The sequence below is a fragment of the Chiloscyllium plagiosum genome, chromosome 5 (genome assembly GCF_004010195.1).
Source record: "Chiloscyllium plagiosum isolate BGI_BamShark_2017 chromosome 5, ASM401019v2, whole genome shotgun sequence".
NCBI lineage: Eukaryota > Metazoa > Chordata > Chondrichthyes > Orectolobiformes > Hemiscylliidae > Chiloscyllium > Chiloscyllium plagiosum.
In genome coordinates this window covers 64,962,934-64,989,522 of record NC_057714.1, presented here as the reverse complement: position 1 = coordinate 64,989,522, position 26,589 = coordinate 64,962,934, and the positions used below count along the sequence as shown (strand labels likewise).

The window sequence follows — 26,589 nt, the reverse complement described above, 5'->3', positions numbered from 1 at the left end:
AAACCGGAGCACCCGGAGGAAACCCACTTAGACACGGGGAGAATGTGCAAACTCCACACAGTCGGTCGCCTGAGGCGGGAATTGAACCCGGGTCTCTGGCGCTGTGAGGCAGCAGTGCTAACCACTGTGCCACCGTGCCGCCCACCCACTGTGCCACCGTGCCGCCCACCCACTGTGCCACCGTGCCGCCCACATTGTTGCCTCCTCATTGAAGGCCCGCTAGGGTTGTGCCACTGACGCACTAAAATAGGCATCAGTGGTTTCCTTGGCATCAAGGATCCTAAGGTGAAATTCCCACCTGTAACAATTGCTGGCCAATCACTGACTAAATGGCACCACCAGGGGGTGGTTGCTGGAACTGCACCTGCTGGAGGTTCAGGGTCAGGGACTAACCAGGCCACAGTTAAGAAAAGATTGCATGGGTGTTATGGAGAGAGTGTCATGGGCAAAGGGATGTAGAGGGATTGGCATCATGTTGGCTCTGAGGGTTCTCCCCTACTCTTCCCATGCTGCAATCAGGTAGTGAATGTTTTGTAACAAAGGTCCCGATCTCCAACCTTAGACAACCACAAAGAAGCCACACAGCTTTTCTTGTTGTACATGCCGCATGCCACCATTGGGTTAATCCCAGCATGAGATAGCTACAGTTGAAATGTACTTGGTGCTTGCTGCAGAGATGTTTTGGAAAGCAGGTGGGAGATAAGTAAGTACCTCTCCATGGGGAGCTATACATCATTAAATTATCGCTTCAGTACTGGAGATCAGAGACAGTAGTGCACAGATGAACTGTACCTTATACATTTCAATATTCCTTCAAATGTTCTGTCTCTGGATTTCCGAACAGGCACTGAAGCTCCACAAACGTATGTAGATATTAAAGCTACAACATTATGTTGAATTATAGTGTGTGTTTTTTTCTGAACTCTATCTTCCTTACTTGGAAGCAGTTTAATATTTCAGACGTTCTCGAGGTCACCACGGTACTCATTCTTTATCTGGGGTTGGACAGCAAGTGCAATAACAATCCAATCCAGGAGGATATCCCAGTAGAACCCACAGTCCTTCCAAAATCAATATCCATATCAGTGCCTTTCATAATGGGTATACCTGCTAATTGTCTATTGTTTCCCTGCCCTACTCCCAATGGCACTTAATATCTAAGATATTTACACAATATATTGTACTAAGGACTTAGTGAAATAAATATCGATCTCCACTAAGGGAAACAGATCGTGAGAATGGATGTTGTGAAACTTGAAAGGGTTCAGAAAAGATTTACAGGGATGTTGCCAGGGTTGGAGGCAGAATAGGCTGGGGCTGTTTTCTCTGGAGCATCAGAGGCTGAGTGGTGTCCTTATAGAGGTTTATAAAATCATGAAGGAAATGGATGGGATAAATAGACAAGGTCTTTTCCCAGGGGTGGGGTAGTCTGGAACTAGAGGGCATAGGTTTAGCGAGATAGGGGAATGATATAAAAGGGACCTAAGGGGCAACTTTTACACACAGAGGGTGGTGCGTGTATGAAACGAGTTGCCAGAGGAAGTGGTGGAGGCTGATATAATTACAGCATTTATCTGGGTGGGTATATGAATAGAAAGGGTTTAGAAGAATATGGGACAAGTGCTGGCAATTGTGACTACATTAATTTAGGGATGGACAAGTTGGACCGAAGGGTCTGAGTCTGTGCTGTACATCTCTATGATTCTATGACTCTAATTTAGCAAGTATTGTTGGACAGCTTATAAATCTGAGGGTAATGAAGATTCACAAACACTAGATAGCTCTAAAAAACCTCTGGAAAATTACATTCACGTTTGACAGAATGTACTATGTTTCAAAACCACTCGGTGTCAAGCATTTTAACACCTCCCACCTTGTCTCCCCTAGTTTGTTTTTCTCCATCCTCTCACAGTTTGTGTTCTGCTTTCATCTTCTTTCACACAGTTTGTGTTTCACAATCTCTCATAGTCTGTGGTTCTTCCACTCTGCTTCCCTCTCTTTATGTTTCTGAGGATGCAGAGGGATAGTGCACAAGTTTAGGGAGTAATGGGGAGGGATCATATACGCAGCCATCAGAAAGGATCATTCCCCCTGGGAAGGTCGGAGAAATTTGACACCCCGTTCATGGAGGCTCAGGAGAGATCAGGGGAAAACACTTTAGTGGCCAACATTTCAAGCCCTGCCAAACTCAACTCACAGCTATTAACTTCACAGAGCCACTAAAATCTGAGACAGGCCATTGTGATAATGTTATAGACCCACCTCTTTTTACTCATCAATCTCCCAAACCTCTCTGGGTGAACCAAAAGTGGGCACATACACACCAGGTTAGGATTGACTTTCCCATATTTCTAGAATTTAACCCATCTCTATGGCCAGGGATTAAAATTTTGTCAAAACGTGTCCGAAGGACTGAAACAGAATATCAGCTTAACTAAGAGTCTAAATACTTGCCCCCACTCTAATTAAAGAAAAAACGGGCTCTCTCTCTCCTCGCCTGTCCCAGAGGTTTGGTCTCCAGACATAACCATAACTCAATGAGATGTATTCTGCTCATAAACTCACTTAAAATGCAAGTTTGAAAATTGTTTGAGCCACAAATTAGTTACAAAGGCTGTGACAAGTTTGATTTATTTTGTACAATATATCTTTTGATTAGTGGAGTCCTATATATGTTGATACAGTAGAACCTAAAGTAAACCAAGCAGTGGAAATTAATGGGTATATCATATGCTTAAGTTATAAATGAACTAATGAAGGACATAAATTTACTGATTTATGGAAGTACTTCTTTGAAGTCCTTATAATTCTGTAGAAAAGGAAATGCATGAGCAGCTGAATATTTCATTTGGTCAATATGAGTAAATGAGAGAAATCTGGCTTGTGCCGAAACTGCATTGCTAGTACACTGTTGTATTTGCTTCCAATCGTCTTAACTTTAACAAAAAGAATCACCATGAACTTTAATACAGTATGGGTTTTATGAAATGTTTAAAAATAAGAATCAGATTGCTTACCATTCTTCCTGTAAAACATGATATCTCCTTTAAATTCTGTCTTTTCATCCAAACCTTTCTCGATTTGAAGTGTTACCTGTTCATTTGTCTCAGCACCATATAAAAACTTACAGCTACAGCTCTTCTGCATGACTTCAGTGCGAGCAAATCCAGTGAGTTCACAGAAGCCATCTGAGCAATAAACTATAGGGAATCCCTTTGCCACCTGTGCGTTTGCAAGAATAAAGTTACTGTCTGCAAAAGAACAGAGAAAAGAACAGAGATTAGAAATGGTAGGTCTTTGTGGGAGCTTCTGCTCAATGGCTTCACAGCTGCAGATTCAAACACGTGACCAGCGCTTTCCAAACATTTCCCCATTGTGACCCCATTTTGATGTCTGAAATTTGTCGTGGTCCCTCAGTGACCCAGTGGAATGGGGAGGTGAAGATCTATGACAGCAGAGCAGGAGGATCAGCCATTGTTGCTTTGCAGCATGGAACACCAAAATTTCAGCTCGTGGCTCCACTGGGGGTCCCAATCCCCACTTTGGGAAGTCCTGAACCAGCACAATAAATTAGAAATTTAACATAGACACTGTTGCATGGAAGGAGAAGAGCAGGTTCTATCTAGACCCCTTTGACAATCCTGGCAGTCACTTGGTATAATGATAATGCAGTTGTTGTCTACAGCAGAGGAGTAATCGATCTCTATCGAACAAATACACATCCAACAGAAACAGTCATGAAAGCAACAGATTCCCTGGCAGTTAAGAACTTTGGAGCCATAGGTTGGAATCACTTATTGCTCTCAAGCATGTTATACTTACCATATGTCAGACAGTACTTAACACAGGTGACAGAGGTCTTGCTCACTGGCTAAAGAACTGGCAACGCCTGGCATCACCTCTTTTTGGGAAAGCAATCACCTAAGAGCTAATTAGGCACTTAGCTGATCAAAGGCAGGCCTTCCCCAAATTCAAGGATCACAATGGAGGGGCCACCAAGCCTGGAGGTGGAGGTCCCACCTACCAAGTGCTGCTGGTCAGTCAGAGAGATGCAGTGATCATTGCCCAGATGCGCCAATAGGTTGGTTGTGGTTGTTGCGGGTACTACACCCACACAAGGCCACAGAACCTGATGTGAGGGACATGGGGAGTGGTGGGGTATGTGGAGCAGTTAATTAAGGGAAGGGGTTTAGCAACAAGGGGAAGAAGGATATCACTGAGCAGGCTTCCATGAGCCTTCTCACCATGGATTGAATCGGGTCGGAGGCTGGACCGGTGACAAGGTCCCCATCCATCACCTTCACACCTCATTAAACATTCCCCACTGTCAAAATCACCACGGGGTTGGGCATTATATTCCACCTGCTATGTTTCAAATTATTCACATACTCACGTAAAATTATTTTCTAAAAAAAATCCAATTTTGCTAGATAATTAAATCACATTTACCATATGTGTGTGAATGTACTGTAATTTACCAGCAATTATCAATCCTTCAGTGTAAATTTTTGCTCCCATAATGATTGCATAATTCTTGCTTCTCATTTTGAAAATAGAAGCTGAGGGAGCTCTGAGTGTATTCCTACTGCTCTGTGACACATTTTTGAGACATCTGACTTCCACAACTCTTCATTTTCCTTACAATACCTTCTGTGCTGAATTCTCCCAGCACTCTGCCAAGGCCAAGATAATGTTTATGCCTCTGTGGCAGCATTTTCAAAAAAAGCAAAGTCAGGCAAAATTCCTGCTCTCTCATGGCAAATGCCTTGGGATAAAACTTCATTTACAAAATGTTTCTTTTTTTAAACTGCGATGGTAGTAACAATGAAATCTTTATTAATCCCAGGATTTTCCGACTCCTACTTTAACAAGGACAACATATTTAATTACAGTAGATGAATAATGACACATTTATTGATTTCTATACAAGGAGTATATTTTACCCTCTAAGTAACTTTTCTCCGCAATTATTGAAAACCTTAAGCAAAAGTAGGCCAGAAATATGCTTCTTCTTGCTTCTCATTAGCAGCCTTTAATTCAGGAAAGAGTTGGGAATTTTGTAATCATAAGTTTCATGAATTCTGTTCTTCCTTTTTTACATTGGTGAGCCATTATTCTGCTCAGGTCCCCAGAAGAAAAGAAACAAACTTGAAACAGTCACAAAACTTTCAGGCAGTCAACTGAATATTAGATTTTGAAACATTCCTGCACGGAAACACATTTTTGAATAATTCGGTGCTTAAACACCAAGGTGGCACAGTAGCTCAGTGGTTAGCAGTGCTACCTCACAGCACTAGGGACCTGGGTTTGGTTCCAGCCTTGGGCAACTGCCTGTGTGGAGTTTGCACGTTCTCCCTTTGTCTGTGTGGGTTTCCTCCCATGATCCAAAGGTGTGCAAGTTAGATGAATTGGCTGTGCTAAATTGCCCATAGTGTTCAGGGATGTGTATGTTAGGTGCATTAGTCAGGGGTAAATGTAGAGGAATGGCTCTGGGTGGGATACTCTTCGAAGGGTCGGCGTGGACTTGTTGGGCCGAATAGCCTGTTTTCACACAGTAGGGGTTCTAATTCTAAATTAAAAACAATGTGTGCAGATGTGTGTGGTTAGAAGAGGGTGGGAAATTTCTCAAAGTCGTGCCTTGGTATTCTCCCCTAAAATGTTCTTATCTTTAGGAAATCTTGTGGGATGAGGACAGCAGTATTTGCTCACTCAATACCAGTAGCTAGTCTTATCGGATAAATTAACAGCCTTCGGATGCCAAGTTGATGACACCGTTAGGATATTCCTAACAATGGGTGGAACCCTGCTAAAGGCAAAACCTGCAGGAATCTGGAAAGGTCATCCTGGGGGTTGGGCCAGGAGGTCAGCTGTTAATGCTACCGTGAAGTCTAATCCTCCAATTAGCCAGGAGCTGTGAGGATGATGGGTCACAGCTGCAGTCACAGGGTCCCTCTGTGCAGAGATTCCTGCTCCACAATGGTGGCTCACCAGCTCCATTTTTAAACATTCAGAAGATACTTCCAACTTGGTGCACATCCATATCAGCAGGAAGTGGTGGGACTCCCTACCACCCAGAGGCTGGGCACTCTCATCTGCCTTCCACCAATACAGTCTTCAAATGAACTTTATTGTTTATATTATACAGATAGAGAAAAAAAATCAGGAAATGAACAGGAGAAGAAGGTTGAAGATAAATTATTGCAGAAAAATATTTAAATTATTTTCAGTACATGTTGCATTTTTTTCTGGACTAGAATCCCTACAGTATGGAAACAGGCCATTTGGCTCAACAAGTCCACTCCGACCCTCTGAAGAGTACCCACCCCAACCCATTTCCCTCTGACTAATGCACCTAGCACTATGGGCAACTTAGCATGGCAAATTCACCTGACCTGCACATCTTTGGACTGTGGGAGGAAACTGGAGCAAACCCACAGAGACGTGGGGAGACAGTTGCCAGAGGCTGGAATCAAACCATGTCCCTGGTTCTGTGAGGCAGCAGTGCCAACCACTGAGCGACCGTGCCACCCCCATCATTTCCTGTGAAACTGAAGGGATTTGACATTCCATAAATCTAATCTTTATAAGGAGACTAATTGCATAAGAATAGAAGTGCTTATCATATTCAAGATTTCTAATTGATTGCAGCCTTGGGAGACCTCAACAGTGCGCCCACAGGAGAACCACAGAACTGCTGACAGTAGCTTATTGTTTTCAATGTTTATACATGTGTGAGCTCTGAAACTTACTGTCAGTTTCAGAGGAGTAATAATGGCAAATGCTGACAGGTTTGCCACTGTCAATGCTTCCACAAAATCTGGGTCACTGAATCCAAGAAAGAAACTCACTTATGGAAGCATTATTCTTCAATACCTTTAGGCAATGGACTGTTTGAAATGTACAATTAGGACATAGAAAAGAGGCATTTAGTGGTTTACTCAGCACATACTGTACGGTGGGAATTTGTTGGTGATTTTCCAATGTGTACAGCCAAAAGGTAGAGCTCCCCACTGCCAAGCACTTACCATGCCTCAAACCACCAGTGAACACATAGTGTTTCACTGAATACAGAGACTAGAATTAGAGATCGGAGATGACATTTCTAATTATAGAGACTAGATTATTGAGACTAGAATCAAAAAGTGTGGTGCTGGAAAAGCACAGCTGGTCAGGCAGCACCCGAGTGGCAGGAGAGTTGACGTTCTGAGCGTAAGCCTTTCATCAGGAATGTTGGGGAGGTGGTGCTCAAGGGGGCTGAGAGATAAATGGGAATGAGTTGGAGCTGGGGGAAAGTAGCTGGGAATGTGATCGGAAGATGAAGTTGGGGGCTGATGGTGGTAGGTTGGAAAGGAGGGTGAAGCGGATAGGTGGGAAGGAAGATGCACAGGTGGGAGAGTTTAAGACGACGATGCTGAGTTAGAAGGTTGGATCTAGGATAAGGTGGAGAGAGGGGAGATCAGGAAACTGGTAAAATCAACATTTATCCCATGTGATTGGAGGGTCCCAAAGCAGATGAGGTGTTCTTCCTCCAGGTGTAGGGTGGCTAGAACTTGGCAGTGAAGCTGACCCAAGACTTGAATGTCCTTGGCAGAGTGAGAGGGGGAGTTGAAGTGGTCGGCTACAAGGCAGTGGGGTTGTTTAGTGCGTGTGTCCCAGATATGTTCTCTGAAATGCTCTGCAAGTAGATGTCCTGTCACTTCAATCTAGAGGAAACCAGAGCAACACTAGATGAGGTGTTCGGAATGTTCAGGAAAATCTGTGCTGGGAGGTGAGGGGGGAGGTGTGGGCGCAGATTTTACACCTCTTGTGGTGGCAAGGTACTGGGAGTGGAGGGTGGGTTGCTGGGTGGGGGGAAGCGTGAACCGAAGGAGGGAGTCACAGAGGGAATGGTCTCTGCGGAATTCTGAAAGGGATGAGGAGGGAAATATATCTCTAGTGGTGGGGTATGACTGTAGGAAATTGGTGGAGGTGCATTGTATCCAAAGATTGGTGGGGTGGAAGGTGAGGACCAGGGGTGTTTTGTTCTTGTTTTGATTGGAGGGGTGGGGTTCAAGGGTGGAGGTGCAGGAATTGGAGTAGATGTGCTGGAGGATATTGTTGGCCATCTGGGAGGGGAAATTGTAGTCCTTGAAGTAGGAGACCGTATGGGATGTTATGGAGTTGAACTGGTCCTTCTGGGAGCAGATGTGGTCAATGCAGAGGAATTGGCAGGAAGGGATAGCATTTTTGCTGGGGGTGGGGGAAGGGGAGGAGGTAGAGTCCAGGTAGCTGTGGGAGTTGGTGGGTTTGAAGTAGATGGCTGTGTTGAGTTGGTCACTGAAAATGGAGATAGAGAGGTCCAGGAAGGGGAGGGAGGTATCCGAGATGGTCCAGGTGAGCTTGAGGTCAGGATGGAAGGTCCTAATGAAGTTGATGAACTTTTCAACCTCCTCATGGGAACACAAGGTGGCACTGATACAGGCATCAATGTTGTGGAGGAAAAGGTGGGGAATGGTGCGGGTATAACTGTGGAAGATGGACTTTCCACATACCCGACAAAGAGGCAGGCATAGCTGGGGCCCATGTGGGTGCCCATGGCTACCCCTTTAGTCTGAAGGAAATGGGAGTATTCAAAGGAGAAATTGATGAGGATGAAGACCAGTACAGCCAATCGAAAGAGTGTGTTGGTAGAAGGGTATTGGTTGAGTCTGTGGGAGAGGAAGAAACGGAGGGCTTGAAGGCCTTTATCATGGTTGAAGGACATGTACAGGGACAGGAATGTCCATGGTGAAGATGAAACACTGGGGGCCGGGGAAATGAAAGTCATGGAGGAAGTGGAGGGCATGGGCGGTGTCCCGAATGCATGTACGGAGATCCTGGACCAAGGGGACAGGACAGTGTCAAGATATGAGCAGATAAGTTCAGTGGGGCAGGAGCAGGCAGAGACAATGGGTCGACCAGGGCAGTCAGGTTTGTGAACTTTGGGAAGGAGGTAGAATTGGGTGGTGCAGGGTTCCCGGACCGTGAGGTTGGAGGCTGTGGATGGGAGATTCCCTGAGGTGATGAGGTTGTCTTTGGGAAGGAGGTAGAATTGGGTGGTGTGGGGTTCCCGGACCATGAGGTTGGAGGCTGTCCCTGAGGTGATGAGGTTGTGGATTGTCTGGGAGATGGTAGTTTGGTGATGGGAGGTGAGGTCATGCTTAAGGCGCAGGAGAAGGAGGTGTCTGCGAGTTGGCACCTGGCTTCATGGTGTCGAGGTTGGTGCGCCAAACTACCACTGCACACTCCCCACCCCTTGTCTGCTGGTTTGATGGTGAGTTTGGGGTTGGAGTAGAGGGAGTCGAGGGCTGCACATTGTGAGAGTGAGAGGTTGGAGTGGGTGAGAGGGGTGGACAGGTTGAGGTAGTCAATGTCGCAGCAGCAGTTAGGGATTAAGAGATCGAGGGTGGGTAAGTGACCAGCGTGGGGTATCCAAGTGGATGGAGTATGTTGGAGGTGGGCAAAGGGGTCCTCGGAGAGTGGTTGGGAGTTCCGACTGAAAATGTAAGCACAGAGGTGGAGGCGGCAGGAGAAAAATTCGATGTCACAACCTGTGTTGAATCCATTGACCTGGGAACATAGTGGGGTGAAGGTGAGGCCTTTACTGAGGACTGATCATTCAGAATCGGTGAGGGGGAGGTCTGGAGTGGATGGTAAAAACAAGACAAGGCTAGGGACTAGGACCTAGTGTGGGGCTGAAGGTGGGAGTGGGGGCAGAGACTGTCTCTAGACTGGTTGTAGTCATGGTATTGTGGGTGACATCACCAAAGGAAGTGACACTCACTGTTGGGGTCAGGGATGCAGAAGTGGTGCATTCAGTGGCATCTGTGGGGGTGGAAGTGATATTTCATGTGACGTTCGTGATATCTTCGGCGGTGGCTGCATGTTTGTCAGCGGTGTACCGGTGAGTGATGTGGGTGGGGGTGGAAGTGGCTGGGGCAGCGGCAACTACAGGGATGGAAGTGACGTACTGGGTAATCTTCATGGTGGTTTCAGCGATGGTGGTTCTGGCGGCGATCGTGGAAGCAGTTGTCTTGGTAGCAATCACAGAAGTGATGATCCTGGCAGCAATCGCGGAGTCAGTATAGTCCGTGGTGGCTGCAAACTGTGACTTAGCGGGGGCAGAAGTGATGTCATCCTTTGCTGTGATTGTGGTGGCTGTAGTGGCCGTGTGGCTAATTGTGTCTGAGCAATTTCAGAGGCCAGGAGAAGGTTCTAGAATGATCGAGGAATCCTGAGTTTGGAGGAAAGGACACAAAGGTTTGTTGTATTTACATTGCTTGATATCAGATAAGCTGGGGAAAAAGCGTTTGTTGAGTGCGTGCATTCTTCTCAAGATGAAGAACAGTAGAGGTCCTTTGCAGGTCTGGGAGAGTGTGGCGCTGAGCTGGAGCAGGGCTGACTGCAGGGAGAGTGGGTGGTGGTGTATGGCTGCGAGTGTGGAGTGGAGGATCCAGAAACTCTGGAGGCTTTCGATTTGCTGTAGATAGCGGTTGTCCTGGTCAGGTCCAAATTGGTCTGAACATAGTCTGGAGTCCATGCAGGATCAGTTGGTTGCATAGGCAGGCACTGAGGAAGGAGATGTGACTGTGGTAGCGGGTCTGCTTCAGGACGTGGTTGAAGGGCTTCAGGGCAGAGGAGATGACCTGAGAGGTGCAGTGAGAGAGACACTCACTGAGATCCTTGTTGATGGAAGAGAACTTTTGACTCTGATCTCCAGCATCTACAATCCTCACTTTCTCCTAATTGATTATAACCTTACTGTGAAGCCTCTTCTAAGGATGCCCACCTTGAAGAAGTTCTCCTCCTCCCTCCACAAGGAACTCTGAGTCTCTTTTTCACTGCACATCCCAAGTGATCCGTCTCTCAGCTTCCTTGGGTCAAATCCCCTGCCCCATTCCTGATGAAGAGCTTTTGCTCAAAATGTTGATTCTCCTGTTCCTCAGATGCTGCCTGACTGGCTATGCTTTTCCAGCCCCACACTTTTGACTCTGATCTCCAGCATCTGCAGTCCTCATTTTCTCCTCATTGAGATTAGAAACCCATAAATTATGAGTTTCAATCCCACTTGAGGAAGGTGGGAACTTGAAGTGTATAAAACATTAGATTTGTGGTCTGATACCAAAAAAAACACGGCCCTGAAAATTATTGGATTCACAGATGATAATCTGTCATTGTTACTCTGCATCCCCTGCACATGACTGTTGTTTGATGATTTTTAACACCCTTTCAAGTGGCCCAAAATGCAATTTGCTTCCTCAAGGCAAAGAAGTAATGAGTAATAACGATGGCCTTTGCATTGTAAGATCAAATAATGGAATTGCTTTACAGTGCACATAACTAAAAATAATGGGTGTTGCTATCTTTCAGTACAATCAGAAAATGTAAAACCCCAAACCAAAATGCTTATTCTAGATTGAGGAATAATAAATCAAAATGTTTTGCTGTCCCAGAACTAGTTGCAGAATAGTGTGATATTCACTTGACCAATAGCTCTATGACAGTTTTCACTTTCGTGGCGGAAGTATTGTTGAAAGTGCAATAACTCCATTTAGTAACAGCTCAATTCAAGTACTAACCTCATAGAAACTGATGGACAGGTGCAGACTCTGATGTGATGTAGTGAGCCAAAATATAAAAGTCTAAAAGAGCTCTACAATACACCGTGTACAAAAAGAGTTGTTCACATTGTTAGGTCTTACATAACTCTTTGTACATTCATCAGCAAAATTTAACGAGCACATACTTTTTCAATCACATATGAGAAGCACAGCAGATTTCTGTGAAATGGTTTTGTTGTTAACATTTTTTTTGTCATATTAAAATACATTCATGTTCTGCTATTCGTTTGAAATCTGTGCATTGATTTCTTGTGTCGAACCTTGTGCTGGGATACTGTTTAATGTTGAAACAAAGATTTGATGACAAATGGATTGCACATGTGCAATCTCAAGTAGCAGAACCCTTCGCACCGATCGAGACTGGGAATGGTTTTGCGTGGAGGCAGGTGGGGTGATGGCAGAGGGTCTGAATTACTCTACACACTGTGATGCATTGGCTTTACAGCTTGCATTTTTTCTCAAATATATTCCCAGATCCATTAACAAGCTTGCTTCCATGTTAGGGAGGATTCAGGCAGCCAAATATCCTGAGGCAATGAGGAAGTTTGCAGTTGGATTAGGAAGAATGGAGTTGAGTCTTGATCTTGAAAAGGTTGGTCATGTAAACTTGGAGAGCATCCTGAACCCTCATCCTACAGGGCTCTAATCAGAGGCAAAGTTTTTAGAAGGAGATGGGGTGATCATCTATGATGGAGAAGGAAGGCAGTCCAAGGTAGCAAGTAAACCTGGAGAGCTGAGTGAGAGAAGAGTGATGCACTCCCTGGCCCACAGAGAACTTTTCCATAAAGCAGTCTGTGTCCTTCTTCAGCTTTCAGTTTTCCCTAAGGTCACCAATATTTGATTAGCCAGCCTGGCTCCTGGCAGTAGGTTTGTTACCCACTGTTCGGCTGCTTCTACTAAAACCAGGAAGAAGCAGCTTGGAGATGGGGAAGTGGCCAGCTTTGAGATTTTTCAAAGTTTAGAATCTCACCGCAACCCACCTTTTAAGTAGTCCATGATGTTGAACCAGGAATGAGTTTGGTTTTTACATGTGAGACCAACCTAAATTCAAAGACAACCTACAAATTATTAAAACCGAAGTTTCAAATATTTCCTGGTAATCCAATTAGCTTACTTAAAACGTTTAGACCTAGAAATTCCACTAGACCTGAAAGTGAGAACAAGGGGATTGGTCTTGCTCTGCAAATGTTCATTTATATAGTACCAGCGACCACAGGAAAATCCAACTTCCATCCCACACACAAAGACCCCTGTATTGCCAATATTATCCACCATGCGTATAGGCAACTTGCGAGAAGGAGAATCTCTATGGCTGCTAGCAGCTTTTGGCTGTTTATTATTGGGCTCAAGGAATATCAAATAGGTCACAGAGGTCTTCTGGTGCCTCCCTGGAGAACCTTGTCCAGGCGTTTGAAAGGAGGAGATGTACTGTGTCCACTTTGATGAGCACAGTGTGCAGACCACTCACTTAATTTCTCCTCATGTGATTAACCCTTGTATTTGCAACCTTTCCATCCCCTGCTTCTCTTTCATCTCACACAATCATGACACCGCACTTCATTTTAACAGCTTCTACTCGTACTCACATTTAGCATTTCCTCTGCAGGACAGAAGATTATTTTTGGTAAAAGGTAAATCAGGATTGAAACAAAATCATCAAAATGTTACATTACAAAAGGAGGACATACGGCCCATCATGTCTGTGCTGCCTCGATAAATGAGCATCTCATCTAGTGTCATTCTCCTGCCTTCTCTGCATAATTCTGCACATTGTTCCTTTTCAAATTATATCTTATTTCCTTTTGACTGCCTCAACTGATTTGTCTCAATTCACTGTGAGGAAAGCTTTTTCTTACCTTTGCTTCTGTAATGAATAACTTTAAGTCTGAGCTCTCTTGTTCTTAGTCTTTTCAGAAGTGGGAACATTTTCTCCTTATTTAGTCCGTTCATTCCTTTTACAATTTTGAATCTTCTGTCTGCTCAATAGAAAACTTCCTGATTTTTCTAATTTATTTGCATAACTGAAATTCCTCATTCCTGAATCCATTCTTGCAAACCACTTCTGCACTCTTAAAGTCTGGTGTCCAGAACTGGGAGCTGAGGTCAAACCAGTAACTTCTATGGGTTTGTCATAACCCCCTTGCTTCCATACTCTATGTCCCTAATAATAAAGCCCAGGATAATGTGTGCTTTATTAACTGCCCTCTCAATCTGTCCCGCCACCTAATGACTAATGGGCATGAACAGCCAAGTCCCTCTGCTCCTGCACACCCTTTAGAATAATCTCCTTTGTTTCATCCTACCTCAATATGGCCTTCCTACCAAAATGTATCATCTCAAACTTCTCAGCTTTGAACTATATCTGCCAAGTATCTGCCCACTTCATCAACTTGTACATGTTCTACTCAAGTTCAATTCTGTCCTCACAATTTACAATGTTTCCATTTTTGTATCATCCACAAATTGTGAAACTGTGATCCGTAACACTAAAGCCTAGATCAATAACATGTATTAAGAAAACCAAGAGCCCCAACATCGACCTCTGGGGAAATCCATTACAAGCCTTTCCCCAGTTAGAAAAATATTCATCATCCATTAATTCACCACCCATTACTTTGTTTCCTGCCATTCAGCCAATTTTGAATTCTCAGGTTTTGAATAGTACCACACTGAGTAATGTACCACTGTTACGTTCTTAAATCAGGGCATGTCTTATGAAGAAAGGTTGAGGGAGCTAGGGATTTTCTCACTGGAGTGAAGAAGGATGAGAGGTGACTTAATGGAGATGATGAGAGGCATACATAGAGTGGATAGCCAGATACTTTTTCCTGGCTATCACAAGGGGGTATAATTTTATGGTGACTGGAAGAAGGTTAGGGGAGATTTAAGAGGTAGGTTCTTTATACAGAGAGTGGTGAGTGTGTGGAATGCTCTGCCAGCAGTGGTAGTGGATTCATATACTTTAGGGATATTTAAGTGACTCTTGGATAGGCACATGGATGATAGTAAAATGGAAGGTATGTAGCTTAATTTAATCTTAGAGTAGGATAAAAGGTTGGCACTAAATCAGGGGCTGAAGTGCCTGTACCATGCCGTACTGTTCTATGTTATATAAACATGTGTCTTAAATAGAACTGTAGAGAGAAATGGTTTATTAAATTATTGATGGTCATGTTTTCATCCTCATGACTGCCAGTCTATTGTCATAATCACATCCAGTGACAGTTTTACCTTATGTGATCACAGTTAGTAGGAATAATTCCAGCTTATATTTAAAAGCATCTTTATCAAAGCAAAACATCCCAAAGCCTTTCACAAGAGAGATATTACATAAAATTTGATACATGGACCTGGAAGTTTGGAGACTCCATGGTCTTTAGAACCGTGGGTGAGATCCAGATGCAGAAATCCAGCACCATTTCTCACAAATCCCAATTTCAACAATAGCTGATTTGGACAAGAAAGTACTCACACACGAGGAAACCAAAATTCAGCAGGCCCATTGGAATACAGTGCTGAGCTCAAGTGCACCCCATTTCACTGTGGCGGGAGCTTAGCATGTGTACAAGCTACAAATTTTGTGAGTGGTTATAAATACTCTTGAAGTGCAAATAAGGTCTGTAGAACTGTCAAGCTGTAAAGTTATTTACGCCCCCTCCAATTTAAACATGAAAATAATAGCCTGCCGATAATGGTAAGAGGTTAAAAACACAAACTGTTGAGTTATTTAAATCCTGAGTCATTTGATAATTTATGAAAAGAGCCAGCCTGTCACTGGGAGTTGAAAACAAATGTTTCAGCAATTACAACAGTTCACATTCTTGCAAATTATATTATTTTGTCACTATATGTGCTTGGTTGCTTTCCTCACATGTTATCAATTCAGGTCACACTAACTTTGCTATTTGATTGATAGCTGAAAGAGGCTATCAGAAAATTAGCTGTCTTCAATATCTGTTTACATATACAAGTCTGTTTTTATATGGGATTAGGTTCTTGAAGAACTTAAATGTTTTGAATGGAGTTTTATAAATATGCATTTGTTTTTACTACAGCAAACACCATGAAAGAAATTTTTACCTTTTCTGATTTCATTTTAATATGGATTTGAGTGGAGATAACAATTTGAATGCAAAAGTGAAAGTTAATGGTTGGAGGATATAATTTAGCATTACGTTGACGTGAGTCTTTAAGATAAGTGCATTAGTCAGAGGAAATGGGTCCGGGTGGGTTACTCTTTGGAGGGATGGTATGGACTTGTTGGGCCTGTTTTCACACTGTAGGGAATCTAGTCTAATCCAAGGGGTGTCAAGAGGGCATGCTTTAGTAGTAATTTGGCATGGGGGAATAGAGGTGCCATGGGGAGTTGGTGATGGGTGCGAGAGATGGTGTTTCAAGGCTGAAAATTGAAAACAGCAGAGACAAACTTCCAGAGAACCAAGAGGGCAGGGGCTATTCAATAGTCCTGTAAACACCCGCAGTTTCTTTTTTATTCATTCAAGAGATATGTGCATTGTCAGGCAGACCAGCATTTACTGCCCATTCCAATTTGCCCTGGAAAAGGGAGTTATAAGTTGCTTTCTTGAATTGCTGATTTCCAGATGAGCCAGTTAGAAAGAGAATCCAGAACTTTGACCCAACAGCAGTAAAGATATGGCAACATTACTCCAAGTCATGATAAAGTGTGACTTGGAGGGGAACTTGCAAAGTAGTGGCGCCCCCATCATCCTTTGCCCTTGTACTTCTAGGTGGTAGAGATTGCAGTTTGGCAGGTATTGTCGAAAGAGCCTTGGTGAGTTATTGCAGTGCAGTATTTAGATTGTACACACTGCTGCCATTATGCATTAGTAGTGGAGGGAGTTAATGTTTGTGGATGGGGTGCCTATTATGCAGGTTGTGTTGTCTTGATGGTCTCAAGCTTCTTGAGTTGGAGCTGCAGCCATCCAAGCAAATGAACAGTAGTTTATTACAATCCTGACTTGTACCTTATAGATGATAGACAGATATTGAAAAGACAGGGGTTGAATTACACGCCACAAAATTCCTAGCTTTTGACCTGCTTTTGTAGCCATAGTATGTACAGTTGTTACATTGCAGTTTCTAGTGAATGGTAATGTCTAGGATATTGATGGTGGGGAAATTCAGTGATGATAATGCCATTGAATATCAAGGGGCAATGGTTTGATTCTGTCTTGTTGGAGAGAGTCATTGCCTGGCACTTCTGCAGTATAAATGTTATTTGGTGACTATCAGCCCAAGCCTGAATACTGTCTAGGTCTTGCTACGTTTAGACATAGATGACTTCAGTATCTGAGGAGTTATGAATGGTGCAGGACAATGTGCAGTCATTCATGTACAGCCCCACTTCTGATCACATGGTGGTGGGAAAGTCAAAGGAAGCTGAAGAGGTTAAACCCAGGGTGCACTGAGGATGTCATGGAGCTGATATGACTGACCTCTAACAACCACAACCATCTCCCTTTGTGCTGCGTATTCCACGAATAAATAATTTAGCCCCTGATTAGTATTGACACAAGTTTTGTTGGGGCATTTGATGCCATCCTCAGTTGAATATTGACTTGATATTAAGAGCTATCTCTCTCACCTCACCTCAGGAGGCTAGCTCTTGTGCTCATTTTTTGACCCAAGGCTGAAATGAAGTCAGTAGCTGAGTAGCCCTGGCGGAAACTAAACTGTGCATCAATGATCAGGGTATTGCTTTGCAAGTGCTGTTTGAAAGCACTGTTGACAACCCATCCCATCACTTTGCTAATGATTAAGTGTAGGATGATTGGGAATAAATTGGCCAGGGTGGATTTGTCCTGTTTTTTTTTTGTAGATAGGATATACCTGGATTAGTTTCTATAATGTCAGCAAGATACCAGTGCTGTAAGAGCTTAGATAGGAGTGTGGCTAATTCCAGAACACAAATCCTCAGTACTATTGCTGGAATGTTGTCAGGGCCATAGCTTTTGCAGAATACAGTGTATTTAGTCTTTTCTTGATATTACTTGAAGCAAATTAAATTGGTTTAATTTTGCATATGTGATGATGGGGAACTCTGGAGGAGGTTGGGATGGATCATCTATTCTGCATTTCTGGCTGAATGTGTGCAAATGTTTTAGCCTTATCTTTTGCACTCATGTGTTGGGCTATTCCATCATTGAGGATGGAGTGTTTGTGAAAATGCCATCTCCTGCTAGTTGTTTGGTTATCCTGTACCATTCATAACTGGGTGTGGCAGGCTGCAGAGCTTGGATATGGTCCAGTGATTATGGGATCACTCAGCTCTATTCTGTTGCATGCTGCTTCACTGTTTGGCATGTAGATAATCCTGTGTTGTAGTTTCACTCGGTTGATGCCTCATTTTTAGGTAAGCTGCTGCTCCTGGCCTGTCCTTCTATACTCTTTGATTATCCAAGGTTGATTCTCTGGCTTGATGGCAATCTTAGAGACAAGAATATGCTACATCTTGGAGTTACAGATTATGGTTGAATACAATTCCACAGATGCTGACAGTGAGAACACCTTCTGGATACCAGTTTTGAGTTGCTATTTAGCAGACTAATTGTGCCACATAACACAATGCACAGTATCCTCAACGTGAAGATGGGACTTAATCTCCACAAGGACATTGGAGTGATCAAGAACTGACGTATCTGTGATTTGTAGATTGATAATGATGCGGTCAAATTGACTTTTCCCTCTTGATGGTTCCCTTAGCATCTGCCGCAGACCCAGTCTAGCAGCTACATCATTTAAGACTCTGCCAGTCAACAGTGATACTACCAAGCTACTCTTGTTATAGTCATTGAAGTCCCCCATCGAGAGTACATTAAGTGTCCTTGTCTCCTCAACATGGAGGAGTACTAAGTGATTAATCGAGGGGACAGGGGGCTATAACTAGCAATAGGTTCCTTGCCCATGTTCTACCTGATTCCATGAGTCCAGATAGGTTGTAGACTCAATGGTTAAAGCTCTCAGGATAATTCACACCCAACTTTATAGCACTGTATGATGTGCATTGTCCACCAGCTCTTATGGTGATGGTGGTGTCTAGGACATTGTCGGTCAGGTATGATGCTATGAGTATAGCTGTTTCATCTGTTGGTTGACCGGTGTATTTGACAATTTTGACACAAATCCCTATATATTGGTAAGGCGGCAATTGGAGTATTGACAGGGCTGTGTTTGCTGGTGTCTCTAATGCTAGGTCGATGCTGGGTGTTACATCCAGTGTCAATCCTTTGTTATGACTTTGTAGCAATTTTGACACAATTCATTGGATCCAGTATTATATTTAGGCCAGAACTTCCCTCAAGATAGGTTATTATGACTATTAACACCGGTTTCTTGTTCATAATCAGGCTAATTTTAACTTACAGATATTTATTTAATTCCAATTTCACCATTTGCTATAGTGGGATTCAAACACATATCTTCAGAACATTAACTGAGATCTGTTTTCCTAGGTAAATGACATTACCACAATGCCACTACCTCCTATCCAATCCATCTGGACTGGCAGTGATTATAGGTCACTGAGCAGAGGGAAGCTAATTGTATAAGTTAGGAAATGTGCAGCAGATTTAAGAATTGCGTTGATACTTCTTTTTACAACTTAAGCTGAGGTGTTGTGATCTAATGAAGTTGCAGATGGTTAACTGTTTGTTTTCCCCTCAAGAGGCATGACACAATGACAAAAGGTACTCTGAAATAAATAAATGCTGAATGGATAATCCATTGCAACATATTCCATTATGATTGGGAAATCAACCTTAAATATGAGAATGAGAAAAACATTCTGGATACTTCAAAAGCCATTTAAACCATTATGTTCATAATGGCCATCCAAAGGAGAAATTCATGCATTGCCACAGCTCTGCCTCATCCTCAAATTCTTTTTTCCACACATTTAAAAATATAGAAACATGGCACAGATAAGGCCACAATGCATGTCATATCTGTGCTGACCAAGAAATGAATTGTATGGTTTAATCTCATTTTCCAGCACATGAAACATAATAAGTTTTCCTATTCATAACTTTAAATCTTGTTCATTTCTGTTGCAGATGCAGATTATCAAAGATTGAACTTTAGAAAGACTTTAATCAGTTTATATTAATAAATGATACCCTGAATGAAATGTTACTATTAGGGCAGTCAATTTCCTATCAGAAAGCAAAAGGCGGAATATTTTGGCAAATGAATAACAGTCGTCTTAATGCTTACTTCTTAAGCAATTGCATTCTGTAGGGAAGAACAGCAAAGCTCAAGACAGGCACCATTATTTCAGAGGTGGTTTGCATCTGCATGGCGATGATCGAGTGCCCTTGTAGAAGATAAATGAAATTGATCTTGTGGGAAGATGGTTCATTTTTAATATTGCTAGCACTTAATTTAACTTACTTATGATAAAGGACCAAAGAATTGGGATACAACCACAGTAACATTCCAATAAGCTAAGGGCAATTCTTGTCAAATCAGAATGGTTACAAGGCATCAAGAGAACTAGTTCAGATGAAGAGAAATACCAAACAGCAGAAAATGTAACACAAACAAAAACAGAAATTACTGCAGAAACTCAGCAGATCTGGCTGCATCTGCAGTTCTTCATTTGAGAACAGAGCTTTGTATCATGAAAGAAAGGACAGCTACAATCCAGAAATTAGAGTGAATAAAACCCTGCTGGTCCTGATAAAAACCAGAAGTAAGAAGGAGTGATGGAGCATTGGAGGTGTGGTGGGCGTGATGGGAGAAGGAGTTCAGTCAGAAATCTTTTCAATAGATCTCCCAGGGTGTTTGATGGGAAGCACAGTAGATCTTGAGAAGTAAGCCTGATGAGCTGGAGAGGGGAAAGAAACTCTCCCACTCCTGCTGTCTACAATCTGAGTGTTAAAAATCTGGGTGTTCACACAGCCTTTCAGTCGTTGGGTGCTTGTGGCCTGGAAACCAGTCTGGAATCATCAAAACTAATGGTTAAAGTGGAGGCTTAAAATATTTGCGCGACTGACCACCTCCGGAGAGTGAATTGGTTGTCCATCCCCCAGCTGCATCCATTAGCACTAAAATTGGGTGCATAGGAGGTGTGTTGGGTCATGTCCATTTATTTGTTTTCAAAACCTTGCCTGGCTTAGATGTATTAGCAGTTTCCCCAAATTGATGGTTTGCCTGGTCATTATTTTAATTGAGGCAATAATCTGTTTATTTTGACTCAAAAATCACAGCCATTTAATGATTTGCATTTAAAGTACTTTGAGATTTTACTACATTAAGAACGCTAAGAGAGCAAATTGTTGTTGTGGTTCTGTTCGCTGAGCTGGAAATTTTTGTTTCGTCCCCTGTCTAGGTGACATCCTCAGTGCTTGGAAGCTTCCTCTGAAGCGCTTCTGTGGTGTTTCCTCCGGCATTTATAGTGGCCTGTTCCTGCCGCTTCCGGTTGTCAGTTTCAGCTGTCCGCTGTAGTGGCCGGTATATTGGGTCTAGGTCGATGTGTTTGTTGATGGAGTTTGTGGATGAGTGCCATGCTTCTAGGAATTCCCGGGCTGTTCTCTGTCTGGTTTGCCCTATGATAGTAGTGTTGTCCCAGTCGAATTCATGTTGCCTGTCGTCTGCGTGTGTGGCTACTAAGGATAGCTGGTCGTGGCGTTTCGTGGCTAGTTGATGTTCATGGATGCGGATTGTTAGCTGTCTTCCTGTTTGTCCTATATAGTGTTTTGTGCAGTCCTTGCATGGTATTTTGTACACTACATTAGTTTTGTTCGTGCTGGGTATCGGGTCCTTCGTTCTGGTGAGCAAATTGTTGTTTGTCTGCAATTAGGCTGTATAGCACTGGTGAGACCAGATCTGGAGTACAATGTATACACTAATTCATTACTTTATTTAAGGAAGATTGCAAGTTTGGCATAGATAAGATAGATAGCCAAAAGCTTTTGCCCATGCTAAGACTAGAGGGCAAAGGTTTAAGGTGAGAGGGGAGAGATACAAAAAGATTCAGAGGGGCAATTTTTTTCACACAGAGGGTGGTGATTGTCTGGAATGGGCTGCTAAAGGTAGTTCTGGAGATGAGTACAATTTTCTCATTTAAGAAACATTTGGACAGGTACACAGATGGGATAGGTATGGCAGGATGTGGACCCAATGCAAGCAAATGGGACTAGATTAATTGTAAAACCTGGGCGGCATGGACAAGTCGGGCTGAAGGATCTATTTCCATGCTGTAAATCTCTATGAATCTGCGAAACTATGTTGAAAGCAGTTCTAAGAAGGTTTACCAGACCAATACCTGAAAGTGGCAATCTTTGAAGGCAGAGGTGAATAGATTCTTGGTAAGGAAGGAAATGAAAGATTTTCGAGGGGGGAGATGGGAATGTGGATTTGAGGTTACAATCAGATCAAACATGATCTTATTAAATGACAGAGCAGGCTTGAGATGTCAAATGACCTACTCCTGCCCTTAATGTGTAAGTTTGTACATTCTGAGATAGTTAAGCACTTGAAGCAGTATTCTCCTGGCAAGCATTCGGTCAACAATATTGCTGAACATCAGAGCATGCAGGGTAAGGAGAGCCTGCCTTGCAGGTCAAGCACTATAAATGGTAAAGAGACAGGGAAAAAAATGTACACGGTGATCCTGCTGTATTGAAGTTGAGGCTCTAATCATGGGACAGTCCTGGAAACCAGAACTGAAAGATCAGTCTTGGTCTCGCAGGATTCACCATTCCACGCTTGCTTCCTTTTCAAATAAAACTGGTACAGGTATTCGGTACACAACAGACAGTGAGGTAGAAAGAAACTTCCTCAGAGTGGGCTCGGAGCAACTTGCTTCTATTCTGATGGTAACAAACCAGCTAGGCATGGAGTGAGTTGTAATCATCATGTTCAACATGTTTACAGACAGCAACTCAAAAGACCACACAAATGCAATCGATTACTCTTTCTACTCGAGGAGAGCCAGCAGTTGATCGAATAGTGCAGCCCCTTCGTAAGGTGACAAATGTTCTGAATGCATTGTCCATCCTGATGACAGCATCAGACGTCCCCTCGAAGCGTCTTTGTGAACATTGCAAACATTCTGTGGTAGTCTGGAAGGCATTCGAAGTATAATATTGAGACTGTTGTGACCTTGAAAGGAACTGCTGTGCTGTCCAAAAAATAATTATTGTCTGGATATCTTTTTATAGAAGATGAAGCAGCCTGTCATTGTCTTCCTGATGAACCTTTGGCAACTGTGATGCTCCTCTTCAATCAATGCAAGGTAGCTGCTGTGCCTGGAGCTGTATTTCCATTAAATTGTTTCACCACAGGACAGAACAGTATTCCTCTGGTGCCCACTCATATCTCTGTCAATCACCCCTGTACACACTGATGTTCCTCAGTTAGGTTCAGTGCCAGGGGAGCACTGAAAATAATCCCATTTGCTTATTTATACACAGCAGTGATGTCAGGAAACTGAGCAAATTGTTGTTCAATTTACCCCACAGAAACAAAAATAAGACAACACATATACTGGAAAGCAGAAGTCAAATGCCAGAAATAGTCATTAGATCAAGCAGCAACTGTGGAGAGAGAAACAGAGATACTAAATGTCCAAATTTTAAAAACACCGCAGAATGTTGGAAACAAGAAACAACAACAGAAATTGCTGGAAAAACTCAGCAGGTCTGGCAGCACCTGTGGAGAGAAATCAGAGATAATGTTTTGGGATCTGAAGAAGGGTCACTGGACTCAAAACATTGACTCTGCATTCTTTACACAGAGGCGAAAGTGAGGACTGCAGATGCTGGAGATCAGAGTCTAGCTCAGTGGTGCTGGAAAAGCACAGCAGGTCAGGCAGCATCCAAGGAGCAGGAAAATCGATGTTTCGGGCAAAAGCCCTTCTATTCTCTCCACAGATGCTGGCAAACCTGCTGAGTTTTTCCAGCAACTTCTGTTTTTAAGACTAAAATATCTAAGGACTTTGTTTTAATTTCAGGTCAAGAATATTGACTGGAGCTAAACTGTTGAAGGGTGATGTCAAGTAGTTGTTCTTCACATGGAAGGTAGTGGAAATCTGTAGTTCTGTCCCTCAAAAAACATATGTTAAAGCTAATGGCCAATTCAAAATGTCAAAATTGATTGATAATATTTCATTAGGCAAGAATATTGATGGTAAAACTAGTGAAAGGTGCTGATACAGATCAATCATGATTTACATGAATTTCAAAAGAAGATGAAGGTACGAAATAGCTGATATTCCTGTTCCTAGGTTAGCAATGGCACGGTGTGCCAAGAGATCCACTGTGTATCTTGCCAAACTTGCTGTTGTATGAACATGAGAGCCATTGAGTTCTTTAATAGAGAAACATCTTTACCAGGTCAGCAACACTGGAGTACAACAGAGAATCATAAGCTTTATCATATTCCCCAAAAAAACGCAAATTCTCCCAATGTCACTGCCCCATTATTCTTACTTACTTCCAGCAGAAATCTTTGCATCAATTATTCTAGCAATTTGTTACCATCTCCACAAATATTATGCCCTCCATTGTCTTTGCATGGCTTTTTGCTTTTCTATAAACCACATCTGCAAATGCTGTAAAAGACATTAAAAGTAATGGCAATCTTTGTAAAATCTGCTGTTTTGTTCCCATAGGAAAAAGTGAGGACTGCAGATGCTGGAAATCAGAGTCGACATTAGAATGGTGCTGGAAAAGCACAGCCGGTCAGGCAGCATCCGAAGAGCAGGAAAATCGACGTTTCGGGCAAAAGCCCTTCATCAGGAATGTTCCCATACGTAGTCAAAAGTCACATGATATCAGGTTATAGTCCACAAGTTTATTTGAAAGTACAAGCTTTTGGAGCGTTGCTCCTTTGTCAGATGAAGCAGCCTTAGTCAAGCTGTTAGTGCATAGCTGGCTGTTATTACTGTGAATGTTACTTCTACTGAAGGTTAGATGGGTACCTTCACTGACAAACCTCAGATATTGTGATGCCATCTGACTGTCTGGACTGGGATGAATGCAATAATACAACACCCTTACACTGGTTTACAGGTATATAATGAATGCAATGAAGTGCAATGTCTACTCCTTAGGTTGGATTTAAAGTTCTCCACTTGAAATGTAATGGCAGGCATCTTCAGGGACAGCAACCTTTCAACTCCACTGAGAAAATACACCAGATCAAGCTTGAACCAATCACTTAAGAGGTGACCAGTCTACCTCTGGGTGTATCATAAGCCTGTCAGAAGCTATCAGACAATCAGAGGTTTGCAGCTTTTGGGGGTGGTAGATCCCCACTAGAGGACCAGGTTGTGCAGCTGTGAAGGGCTGCACTGGTAAGGATGTATTTTTGAAGAGAATGTGGGTTAAGGGCTATTTTAGGAGGGTTGGAAACAAGGGCAGGCAATGGCTTTCAGTGGCCAGGCCAGCCCCCATCCATGCTGCCAGATTGGGGCAAATAGAGGCACCTACAGCAATCAGGATATTTTGGTTTCAATGGCAAGAATTTCAACTGCTGGAAAGGCAAGTCATTAGGCTGGGGGCAGACTGAGACCCTGAAATGACCATTAATGGATCAGAAAGTACCCTCAATGGTGACTGGTCAGAAAACTTACACATGCACCTCCCCACCCAGAAATTAGCTGCTGAGGTACAAGAAGAAGGGTGGGTGTCTCAATAACACCAACTTGCTCCATTATTTCTCCTATATATTACATAACCTGTCATTTCAAGGGAAGGAATTTCTCACCCCCTAAGTCAAAGCAGTTTGATGCAGCATTGAGCAAAAGAATAAGATTCAAATCCCAAGAGATTTATGGTTTCCTGGTCGCCTGATTAGTTTGTAACTTGTATAGGTTTGCGCATTGCTATGAGGAAGTTTCATAGGTTGTAGAAGCAGTGCAGAAAACAAAACAATGAGGCTACTTATTAATATTAAATAGATGAGTTTGAACTTGTAACACTGTGGTTCTTTAGCTCTGAGAATTTTCAGTTGGGACCTCATCAAGTTACATAAAATAATTAATGTGACAAAGATATTAAGATTAAAAAAGATATGTTCTGATAGTTTGGGTTAGGAATGCTAAGATGTTATTAGTAAAGGAGAAACTTAGATAGGCATTAGGAAATACTAATTTATGTGCAACATTATCGATAATTTCAACAAGTTTCAAAGACAACTAGTGACCAACATTATGGACTCAATACAGCACCAACCTGATGTTGTCATGGGAAGATAGTATAGACAATAGACAATAGGTGCAGGAGTAGGCCATTCTGCCCTTTGAGCCTGCACCACCATTCAATATGATCATGGCTGATCATCCTTAATCAGTATCCTGTTCCTGCCTTATCTCCATAACCCTTGATTCCACTATCCTTGAGAGTTCTATCCAACTCTTTCTTAAATGAATCCAGAGACTGGGCCTCCCCTGCCCTCTGGGGCAGAGCATTCCACACAGCCACCACTCTCTGGGTGAAGAAGTTTCTCCTCATCTCTGTCCTAAATGGTTTACCCGTATTTTAAAGCTGTGTCCTCTGGTTCGGCACTCACCCATCAGCGGAAACATGTTTCCTGCCTCCAGAGTGTCCAATCCTTTAATAATCTTATATGTCTTAATCAGAACCCCTCTCAATCTTCTAAACTCAAGGGTATACAAGCCCAGTCGCTCCAGTGTAAGGTAATCCTGCCATTCCAGGAATTGACCTCGTGAATCTACGCTGCACTCCCTCAATAGCCAGAATGCCTTTCCTCAAATTTGGAGACCAGAACTGCACACAATACTCCAGGTGTGGTCTCACCAGGGCCCTGTACAGCTGCAGAAGAACCTCTTCGCTTCTATACTCAATTCCTCTTGTTATGAAGGCCAGCATGCTATCAGCCTTCTTCACTACCTGCTGTACCCACATGCTTACCTTCATTGACTGGTGTACAAGAACACCCAGATCACTCTGTACTGCCCCTTTAC

The 26,589-nt window shown here is 42.9% G+C and overlaps 1 protein-coding gene across 1 annotated transcript in view; it reads right to left on the bottom strand.

Annotated features, from left to right (window-relative positions):
• The window catches only part of kcnh8 (potassium voltage-gated channel, subfamily H (eag-related), member 8), a 448,052-nt gene that overhangs the window by 311,530 nt on the left and 109,933 nt on the right, over positions 1-26,589 (bottom strand). The window contains exon 2 of the mRNA XM_043690211.1: positions 3,018-3,251. Coding sequence (XP_043546146.1) covers positions 3,018-3,251 — 234 coding nt within the window. The remainder of the gene's footprint in view (positions 1-3,017; positions 3,252-26,589) is intronic.